The sequence below is a fragment of the Coregonus lavaretus genome, assembly GCF_964263955.1.
Source record: "Coregonus lavaretus genome assembly, contig: HAP1_SCAFFOLD_743, whole genome shotgun sequence".
Taxonomy (NCBI): domain Eukaryota; kingdom Metazoa; phylum Chordata; class Actinopteri; order Salmoniformes; family Salmonidae; genus Coregonus; species Coregonus lavaretus.
In genome coordinates, this window is record NW_028163085.1 from 229,198 (window position 1) to 241,425 (window position 12,228).

The 12,228-nt window shown below is 45.3% G+C and overlaps 1 protein-coding gene across 1 annotated transcript; it reads left to right on the forward strand.

Annotated features, from left to right (window-relative positions):
* Positions 1 to 429: 429 nt before the first annotated feature.
* LOC311118503 (stonustoxin subunit beta-like) lies at positions 430 to 8,887 on the forward strand (the record flags this gene model as incomplete). The annotated part of the gene is made up of 5 exons (XM_084193295.1): positions 430 to 446; positions 640 to 813; positions 4,901 to 5,074; positions 5,953 to 5,999; positions 6,449 to 8,887. The coding sequence occupies 5 exons, from the start codon at positions 430 to 432 to the stop codon at positions 7,015 to 7,017; spliced, it is 981 nt and encodes a 326-aa protein (XP_084049421.1). The 3' UTR covers positions 7,018 to 8,887.
* Positions 8,888 to 12,228: the final 3,341 nt, after the last annotated feature.

Below are 12,228 nucleotides of genomic sequence, written 5' to 3' on the forward strand. Positions count from 1 at the left end.
TTTCCTTCACTGTACTAAACTTTTGACTACATTAGTACACTATGAGTGAATTTGTCAAAATACTTATGACTTCTTCAAACTAGATACATAAAGTGCTTTCATTTCAAAACGTGAAACAGATATGTATTAAAATACCCTCAACTAAAAGATGACATTATATACTGTCATCTCATATGAAACATTTGATCTCAAATCCAAAATGCTGGAGTATAGAGCTACATTTAAAATGTTAGCTTCACTGTCAAAATAGATATGGTGTGGACTGTATACTCAATACAATCTAAATCTGATACCTCAGTGTCTGTCTTTTGACTGATACTGATTTTTAAACTGCTCTGGTCAGTCTACTCAAATATTTGTACTATACATGTTTCTCTCTGCAGGCAATACTTTCATAATTTGTCATTTCCAATAATCAAACATCCATTTATGAATAGATATGGAAGGTTTCAGGACACATTTAATCAATGAATTGATGTTCACATTAGTATAACAATATGACCATACAATTCTAGGAGACGGAAGATGAATCTATATGTTGTTTAAGAGAATAAACCAAATGCATCTGCCATTGTCCTTCTACACTACTGGTGTTAAATTAACAGTGTGTTTGTGAAATCATGATGATCTCTTTGTCAGGCTGTCAGGCTGTGGAGTCACAGAGAAAGGCTGTGCTTCTCTGGTCTCAGCTCTGAAGTCAAACCCCTCACACCTGAGAGAGCTGGATCTGAGTAACAGTGACCTGAAGGATTCAGGAGTGAAGCTGCTCTCTGCTGGACTGGGGAATCCCCACTGTAAACTGGAGACTCTGAGGTCAGTATTCCTGTAGTTGGTCAACAAGTGAGAACTGTTCACCAGATCCACATGTGTTTACCAGGCACACATATTCCACACCATATGTGTTTGGACAGTGAAGCTTACAGTTTTAAATTTGGTGCTATGCTCCAGCATCTTGGATTTGAGGTAGAATGTTTCATATTAGGTGACAGTATATAATGTCACCTTTTATTTAAAGGTATTCATAAATATATATTTTTTACAGTTTAGAATTGAAAGCACTTTACGTATCTAGTTCTCCCATTTTAAGTCGTAATTATTTGGACAAATTCAATTAATCGAAAGTTTAGTGGGCTCCCGAGTGACTCAGCGGTCTAAGGCACTGCATCTCAGTGCTTGAGGCGTCACTACAGACCCCCTGGTTCGATTCCAGGCTGTATCACAACCGGCCGTGATTGGGAGTCCCATAGGGTGGCGCACAATTGGCCCAGCGTCGTCCGGGTTTGGCCGGTGTAGGCTGTCATTGTAAATAAGAATTTGTTCTTAACTGACTTGCCTAGTTAAATAAAAATACATAAAAATGTTTTTGGTCCAATATTCTTTGCCTTCAGTGATTACATCAAGCTTGTGATTCCACAAACTTGTTGAATGCATTTGCAGTTTGTCTTTGTTGTGTTTTGGATGATGTTTTTCCCAAAGGAAACTGAATGGTGAATAATGTCCTGTCATTTTGGAGTCACTTCACTTGTATTGTCAGTAAGAATAGAAGATGTTTCTGAAAACTTCTATGTTCATGTGGATACTGTCACGATCGTCGTAGGAGTGAGTAGACCAAGGCGCAGCGTGTGAAACAAACATGACTTTAATTAGTTAAAGTTACAAACAAAACACGACTCGTGAAGTCCACGGTAAACAAATACCGACACGGAACAAAAACCCACAACACCCAAGGGAAAACATACAGTTTAAATATGGCTCCCAATCAGAGACAACCCACAACAGCTGACACTCGTTGCCTCTGATTGGGAGCCACTCTGGCCAACATAGACATAGAACAACTAGACACTCAAACACAGCACATAAACACACGGAATCTACACACCCTGACTCAACATATAAAGTCCCCAGAGCCAGAGTGTGACAGTACCCCCCCCCCCAAAGGCGCGGACTGCGACCGCGCCTCAACAAAACCCCAAACAGGGGAGGGCTGGGTGGGCATTCCTCCTCGGAGGCGGCTCCGGCTCCGGGCTTGACCACCACCCTTCCATAATTCCCCCGTAGCGCCCCTGGTCCGGTCTGACCCCGCTGGCTGGATCTGGACTGGACATCGACGGAGCGGATTGCTTACGCTCCGTTGTGGAGCAGCTGACCGGTACATGATCAGGCACCGGACTGACGACGCGCACCCCTGGCTTGGCGCGTGAGGCAGGAACGGACCGGACCTGGCTGACGATGCGCCCCCCTGGCTTGGTGCGTGGAGCAGCAACGGACCGGACCGGGCTGACGATACGCACCCCTGGCTTGGTGCGTGGAGCCGGAACGGGCCTCACCGGACTGACGACTCGCACCCTTGGCTTGGTGCGTGGAGCAGCGACGGGCCGGACCGGGCTGACGATGCGCACCCCAGGCTTGGTGCGTGGAGCAGCGACGGGCCGGACCGGGCTGACGATGCGCACCCCAGGCTTGGTGCGTGGAGCCGGAACGGGCCTCACCGGACTGACGACTCGCACCCCTGGCTTGGTGCGTGGAGCAGCGACGGGCCTTACCAGGCTGACGACTCGCACCCCGGGCTTGGTGCGAGTAGCAGGAACGGGCTGGACCAGGCTGACGACTCGCACCCCTGGCTTGGTGCGAGTGGCAGGAACGGGCTGGACCAGGCTGACGACTCGCACCCCTGCCTTGGTGCGAGTGGCAGGAACGGGCTGGACCAGGCTGACGACGCACACCGTAGGCTTGGTGCGTGGAGCAGGGACAGGCCGGGCTGGGCTGGCGACGCACACCGTAGGCTTGGTGCGTGGAGCAGGGACAGGCCGGGCTGGGCTGGCGACGCACACCGTAGGCTTGGTGCGTGGAGCAGGAACAGGCCGGGCTGGGCTGGCGACGCACACCGTAGGCTTGGTGCGTGGAGCAGGAACAGGCCGGGCTGGGCTGGCGACGCACACCGTAGGCTTGGTGCGTGGAGCAGGGACAGGCCGGGCTGGGCTGGCGACGCACACCGTAGGCTTGGTGCGTGGAGCAGGGACAGGCCGGGCTGGGCTGGCGACGCACACCGTAGGCTTGGTGCGTGGAGCAGGGACAGGCCGGGCTGGGCTGGCGACGCACACCGTAGGCTTGGTGCGTGGAGAAGGGACAGGCCGGGCTGGGCTGGCGACGCACATCGTAGGCTTGGTGCGTGGAGCAGGGACAGGCCGGGCTGGGCTGGCGACGCACAACTTAGGCTTGGTGCGTGGAGCAGGAACAGGCCGGACCGTACTGGGAACACACACCACTGGCCTTAAACGGGGGTCAGGAACGGGCCGGACCGGACTGGCAATACACCTCAGTACCTCTCGCCGTGCCTCTACAACTTCCTTCCCTCCTCTCGCCAATGGCTCCCGTAACCCGGTGGCCTTCTCTCCTCGTCTCCCATTTCGCCCTGTGGCAGCCTCCTGCTGCCCAGTCGCCCATGCCGTGTGCCCCCCCCTAAAAAATTATTGGGGGTGCCTCTCGTCCGTCCGACGATGGCACTGCTGACGCCGCTGCTCCTCTCTCGCCAGGGCCTTAATCCTACCCCAAGGTCCCTTGCCCCCGAGCATGTCCTCCCAGGACCACGATTTGCCCACCTGGGCCATCGCCAGCCTCTCCATCTCCTTTCCTGGCGCTTCCTCCCATGTCCAGTCTGCCTGCTCCTGGACACGCTGCTTGGTCCTTTTATGGTGGGTTTTTCTGTCACGATCGTCGTAGGAGTGAGTAGACCAAGGCGCAGCGTGTGAAACAAACATGACTTTTATTAGTTAAAGTTACAAACAAAACACGACTCGTGAAGTCCACGGTGACAAATACCGACACGGAACAAAAACCCACAACACCCAAGGGAAAACATACAGTTTAAATTTGGCTCCCAATCAGAGACAACCCACAACAGCTGACACTCGTTGCCTCTGATTGGGAGCCACTCTGGCCAACATAGACATAGAACAACTAGACACTCAAAAACAGCACATAAACACACGGAATCTACACACCCTGACTCAACATATAAAGTCCCCAGAGCCAGAGTGTGACAGATACTACCATGATTATGAATAATCATGAATGAATCGTGAATGATGATGAATGAGAAAGTTACAGAGGAACAAGGATCATACCCCCTCTGTTATTGGTAATGGTGAGAGGTTAGCATGTTTTGTTGTAGCCTCTGTAACTTTCTCATTCATTATTATTCATGATTCATTCATGATATTTCTTAATCATGGCATCATCAGGATTAATTTAGTAGTGTTTAGAAACCTGTTATCTACTCACTTAGACAGAAAATTACTCCAGTCATCATCCACCATTCAGTTACTATTGGACAAAACATAACCCAAAACACAACCAAATACTAAACTTTTGACTACTTTAATACACTATAAGTGAATTGGTCAGAATTCGTTTGACTTCTTCAAATGGGGGGACTAGATACATAAAGTGCTTTCATTTCTGAACAGTGAAACAGATATGTATGAATATACCCTCAAATAAAAGATGACATTATATACTGTCACCTCATATGAAACATTTGATCTCAAATCCAAAATGCTGCAGTATAGAGCCACATTTAAAATGTTGTCTTCACTGTCAAAATAGATATGGTGTGGACTGTATACTCAATACAATCTAAATCTGATACCTCCCTGTCTGTCTTTTGACTGATACTGCTTTTTAAACTGCTCTGGTCAGTCTACTCAAATATTTGTAATATACATGTTTCTCTCTACAAGCAATATTATGATAATTTCTAATAATGAAACATTCATTTATGAATAGATATGGCAGGTTTCAGGACACTGGTGTATCTGAAAATGTTGAAAAAAATATACTGCCACTATTTTCACCACCAAAGAATAGCAGTGTGATTTTAATATGATTTGACTCTTTGCAGGCTGTCAGGCTGTCTAGTCACAGAGGAAGGCTGTGCTTCTCTGGTCTCAGCTCTGAAGTCAAACCCCTCACACCTGAGAGAGCTGGACCTGAGCTACAATCACCCAGGAGACTCAGGAGACAGACTGCTCTCTGCTGGACTGGAGGATCCACACTGCAGACTGGAGAAACTCAAGTATGTAGAGGGTTTATGTCAATGTTCATATCAGACATGTTGGAGTTATCAGGCTAGTTATGACAAACATTCTGACCACCACTTGGACTAAGTTATATAAAGACTGTGTGTGTGTGTGTGTGTGTGTGTGTGTGTGTGTGTGTGTGTGTGTGTGTGCAGTGTGTCCAGTGTGTGTGTGTGTCCAGTGTGTGTGTGTGTGTGTGTGTGTGTGTGTGTGTGTGTCCTGTGTGTGTGTGTGTGTGTCCCCGGTGTGTGTGTGTTTGTCCATTGTGTGTGTGTGTGTCCAGTGTGTGTGTGTGTGTCCAGTGTGTGTGTGTGTGTGTGTGTGTGTGTGTGTGTGTGTGTGTGTGTGTGTGTGTCTGTCCAGTGTGTACGTGTATCAGTACACACACTGGACACACAAACACACTGGACACACATACACACTGGACACACACACACACACTGGACACACACACACACACACACTAGACATACACACACACACACTGGACACACACACACAAAGGACACACACACACACTGTACAAACACACACACACACACACTGGACACACACTGGACACACAAACACACACACACACACACACTGGACACACACCGGACACACACAAAAACACACTGGAAACATACACAAACACACACACACTGGACACACACAAACACACAGACTTACTCACACTGGACACACACACACACACACACACTGTAAACACACACACTGGACACACAGACACACACACACACACACACACTGTGTGTGTGTGTGTGTGTGTGTGTGTGTGTGTGTGTGTGTGTGTGTGTGTGTGTGTGTGTGTGTGTGTGTGAGTTCAGGTGTATCCCTCAATGACTGTCTGTTCTTCTGCTTACCGCTACAGTGTGGAACATGGTGGAGAGAACACAATGAAACCTGGACTTAGAAAATGTGAGTGTTGACTGCTGTGAAGAAAATGACTAAGAATAAGTCTTAATTCAAGTGAAGTCAAAGTCAAAGACCACCATCATTACTTACTTGGTCATATTAAATATCAGCTGTAGTTCTACAGAAGCACAAATCATGGACACCAAAGTTTACAAAGAGTTGCTTTGACAATGTGTGTGTCTGTGTGTGTGTGGCGTGTTCCTGTTACATTAGAAATGTGTGTGTGTGTGTTCAGTGTGTGTGTGTGTGTTTGTGTGTGTAATTAATGGGAATAAGTGTGTTTTATATTACCATACAGTATAACATATGATCATTGAACAAGTCTCAAGTTACCTTAACTTCTCCTTTTGATACCTAGAAACATCTACATTAAATGAATTAGTGTAAAGTGAGTTAACATTCTAATGTGAATGATGATGATTTCTAATATTGTGTCTGGTTTCATCCATCAGATGTCTGTGATCTCACACTGGACCCAAACACAGTAAACAGATTCCTCTCTCTGTCTGGGGAGAACAGAAAGGTGACATGTAGGACAGAGAAGCAGCCGTATCCTGATCACCCAGAGAGATTTGAGATCTGTGAACAGGTGCTGTGTAGAGAGGGTCTGACTGGGCGCTGTTACTGGGAGGTAGAGTGGAGTGGGAGAGGGGCTGGTATAGGAGTGGCTTATAAAGGAATCAGCAGGAGAGGAAGGGGTAATGACTGTATGATTGGATGTAATGACAAGTCCTGGAGTCTGTTCTGCTCGGACAACAGTTACTCTGCCAGGCACAATAAGAAGTCCACTACCATAGACGTCCCCTCCTCCAGCTCCCACAGAGTAGGAGTGTATCTGGACTGGCCAGCCGGCACTCTGTCCTTCTACACTCTGTCCTCTGACACACTGACCCACCTGAACACATTCTACACCACATTCACTGAGCCCCTTTATCCAGGGTTTAGGGTTCATGATGACTCCTTTGAACTTTGGGGTATGGTGTCCTCAGTGTCCCTGTGTCAAACATCAATAAATCTGTAAATAATAACCATGGTAACACTGACACACACACACACACACACACTGGACACACTGGACACAAACACACACACTGGACACACACACACACTGGATACACACACACTGGACACACACACACTGGACACACACACACACACTAGACACACAAACACACACACTGGACACACACACACACACACACACACACACACACTGGACACACTGGACACAAACACACACACTGGACACACACACACACTGGACACACTGGACACAAACACACACACTGGACACACACACACACTGGACACACACACACACTGGACACACACAAACACTGGACAGACACACACACACACACACTGGACACACACACACACACATACTGAACACACACACACTGGACACACAAACACACTTGATACACACACACTGTACACACACACACACACACACACACTGAACAAACACACTGAACATACACACACCGGACACACACACACTGGCACACACTGGACACACACACACTGATCACACACACACACACACACACACACTGGACACACACTGGAAAAACACACCCACACACTAGACACAAACACACAATGGACACACACACACTCTGGACACACACACACACTGGACACACACACACACACGCTGAACACACACACTGGACACACACACACACACACAGAGGACACACACACACTGGACACACACACTGGACACACACACACACACACACACACACACACACACAGGACACACACTAATACACACTGGACACACACACATACACACTGGAAACACACACACATGACACACACATACACACTGGACACACACACACCTGACACACACACACACACAGGACACACACACACACACTGGACACACACACATACACTCACACACACTGGACACACACACAAACACACACTGGACACACACACATACACTCACACACACTGGACACACACACACACACACACACACACACTGGACACACACACACTGGACACACACTGGACACACACACACTCACACACACTGGACACACACAAACACACACACACACACTGGACACACACACAAACTGGACACACACACACACACTGGACACACACACACACACTGGACACACACACACACTGGACACACACACACACACACTGGACACACACACACTGGACACACACACACTGGACACACACACACACACACACACACACACTGGACACACACACACTGGACACACACTGGACACACACACACTCACACACAATGGACACACACACACACACACACACACACACACTGGACACACACACACACTGGACACACACACACACACACACTGGACACACACACACTGGACACACACACACTGGACACACACACACTGGACACATTTCCATGTGTTGGATTTTGATGAAAGGAAATCCCATACAGCCTACTGGACAGGACTTTGCTATGGCATCTTCTGTTTGGGTGTCTCAGGTCAGGTCTGAGCCATGATCAGAATGTGTCTCTGTGTCTATTTCCAGCCCTGCCATTTCTACCTGTCCTGATCTAGTGTTTCACCCCTGACCTCCTCACACCGTCTCACTGTCCATGTCTGTTTTTAGCTCCCACCTCTACTTCACTGTGTTATAATGGACCTTATGCTTGTTATGTCACCTCTGTAACCAGTTATCAAACATACTGACCTTTCTGACCCTATCCCATGGCCCTACTTTCTAGAAATGAACATTTAAATTCCTCTATGAGTTTTGTTTTGTGTCCATTTACTTATCTATGTATTTGTTGTATATTGGGGTTGTGCCGCAGAGCATCATGGGGGTTTGTATGTGTTGAGATGATCACGTTCCAGATAAATGGTTGAACTGATTCCTGTCTCCTGTCTCATCATTATTGAATTGTTGTACAGACGTGGTTATGAAACCCACGAGACATAACAAAAGATTGGTGATGAGTTAGTCTGAATCTACAGGAACTATTCTGTCTGGAAGAAGTGGGTTTTTACAACTTTTTAAAACTGTTATTTTCTGGGGTACAGTCTAGGCTAATGTTAGCACAGTGTATTGCTAGCAGAGGCAAGTGCATAGTCCAGCTAGCTAAGAAAGAGAGTTAACCAGTGGTTTAAAGTACTTAAGTAAAAATACTTTAAAGTACTACTTAAGTAGTTTTTTGGGGTATCTGTACTTGACTTTACTATTTATATTTTTGACTACTTTTACTTCACTACATTCCTAAAGAAAATAATGTACTTTTTACTCCATACATTTTCCCTGACACCCAAAAGTACTCGTTAAATTTTGAATGCTTAGCAGGACAGAAAATGGTCCAATTCACACACTTATCAAGAGAACATCCCTACTGCCTCTGATCTGGCAGACTCACTAAACACAAATGCTTTGTTTGTAAATTGTCTGGCTGAACGTACATTTTAAAAACAAGAAAATCGTCTGGTTTGCTTTATGTAAGGAATTTGAAATGATTTATACTTGTACTATTACTTTTGATACTTTAGTATATTTTAGCAATTACATTTACTTTTGATACTTAAGTATATTTAAAACCAAATACTTTTAGACTTTTACTCAAGTATTATTTTACTGGGTGACTTTCACTTTTAGTTGAGTCATTTTCTATTAAGGTATCTTTACTGTTACTCAAGTATGACAATTGGGTACTTTTTCCACCACTGGAGTTAACATCGTCATGGACGGCAGAAAAGGACTGGAGACGGACATCGGAGTGGGAAAACAACGTGATTAAAAAGGAGGAACATACAGTGATTAAAGGAAAGGACATTTATTCAACTGTGAAGACAAACCTTTTAATTAAAACTGCTAAATGAGCGAATTTAGGACGAAACGTCAGTGAGGGAAGTGAATGAAGATCACATGACTGAGGAAAATATTGCTGTGGTTGAGGACAATATTGAAGTGAGTGACAATCAGGAGCTTATTGAGAAACGAAAAATAATTGGAAATGTTGGAAACATTGGACAGTTTGATGAAAGTATTGATCAGTGGAGCTCATATACAGAACAGTTTGAATAATTTGTTCTTGTAAATGACATGGATGAGGACAACATTGTGCCTACATGTTTTAGTGAAATGGGGCCAAAGACATTTAATTTACTAGGCAGCCTGCAACAGCCAGTCAGAACAGGTAATAAGACGTATGGGGATATTGTGGAGATACTTAAAGGACATTTTTCACCAGAACCACTAGTTAATGCTGAAAGGTTCAGGTTCCACAGGAGACATCAGGAAGAGGGAGAATCAGTAACAATGTTTGCTGCTGCATTAAAGAAACTACCAGAACACTGAGTTTAATGCTGTTCTAAATGACATCATTAGAGACAGACTAGTATGTGGGCTACGGAGTGAAGCTACACAAAAGAGACTGTTGACTGAAAGTCATCTGACCTTGGCAAAGGACATTGAAATCAGTGTGTCCATGGAACTAGCTGCTAAAGAGGCTCACCAGTTGAGTTCATCAGGAACTTAGTGGGTTCATCTAACAATCCTAATCATCAGGTGATACATTTTAATCTCATACACAGGGTAAACCTTCCACCTAGAAAACATAGTTTAATGAACATATGAACCTCTCTTCTGTGTGATCTATGTAATCAATGTAAGGTTCTGTATTTATTTTTCTTTGTTCACCTTGTGTTCTTGAACGTAGCCCTGTTTCTTTGTGTTCTTGAACGTAGCCCTGTTTCTTTGTGTTCTTGAACGTAGCCCTGTTTCTTTGTGTTCTTGAACGTAGCCAGGTTTCTTTGTGTTCTTGAACGTTGCCCTGTTTCTTTGTGTTCTTGAACGTAGCCCTGTTTCTTTGTGTTCTTGAACGTAGCCCTGTTTCTTTGTGTTCTTGAACGTAGCCCTGTTTCTTTGTGTTCTTGAACGTAGCCCTGTCTCTTTGTGTTCTTGAACGTATCCCTGTTTCTTTGTGTTCTTGAGCGTAGCCCTGTTTCTTTGTGTTCTTGAACGACGTAACCCTGTTTCTTTGTGTTCTTGAACGTAGCCCTGTTTCTTTGTGTTCTTGAACGTAGCCCTGTTTCTTTGTGTTCTTCAACGTATCCCTGTTTCTTTTTGTTCTTGAACATATCCCTGTTTCTTTGTGTTCTTGAACGTAGCCCTGTTTCTTTGTGTTCTTGAACGTAGCCCTGTTTCTTTGTGTTCTTGAACGTAGCCCTGTTTCTTTGTGTTCTTGAACGTAGCCCTGTTTCTTTGTGTTCTTGAACGTAGTCCTGTTTCTTTGTGTTCTTGAACGTAGCCCTGTCTCTTTGTGTTCTTGAACGTAGCCCTGTTTCTTTGTGTTCTTGAACGTAGCCCTGTCTTTCATTTTTGTTCATTGATTCCACCTGTGTTAGTTACTCACCTGGTCTCATCAGCTCCTTCTTTAGTTCAGTTCTTTCTGTTTGTGCCTTGTGAGGTATTGTTCGTTTTGACTCTACTAAGACTTTTCCTAGCTCGTTTGTGAGAACCAGTTATAGCCTTCAGTCCTAGTTTTGATTCACCTGCCTGTTTGCCTACCTGTGTATGACCATTGCCTGCCTGTGACCACGATTCCTGTCTTCTGTAAAGGCGTAATACACACCTGCCGCTCTGGGCGTGAATCTACACCTTTTTCTCCCTGAGTATTCATTACAGTACCCTAATGTTAAGTGTCATAAATGTATAGTTATTAGGAGCAGACATCTTTAAAGATAATAAGAAAGAGGGAAAAAGATAGAAACTAAATGAAATGATGAAAGTATAAAATAGTAACCATCTGGTGAGCTAATACCCTGACCCTACCACAAACCCACCAACCCCCTCCCCAACTGAGGGAGTTAATAAACCATACCCTTAGACGCTAGTCTTTAAGCTAGATGTACCTGCTATGCATAGCATCGCCCCAAAGAGGTTCATTCTAAATTATATGGATATGGCATTAGAAGTGCACTGACTGTTCCCTGTAACATGAATATATTGTTAGTCGAGTCACAAAATACAATTTGAATCAAAGAGACAAACATCGGCAACAATAATGACTGGACTATTTATCCCCACTTGAGCATGTCTGCAACAACAACAACAAACAACAACAACAACAACAGAGGATGTGTCCATAGTCACCAACAGCGCCTACCCGCACACACAAACGTCATACCAATCGGCATGTTTACTTTATTTTATTTATATTTCCCCTTTATTTAACCAGGTAAGA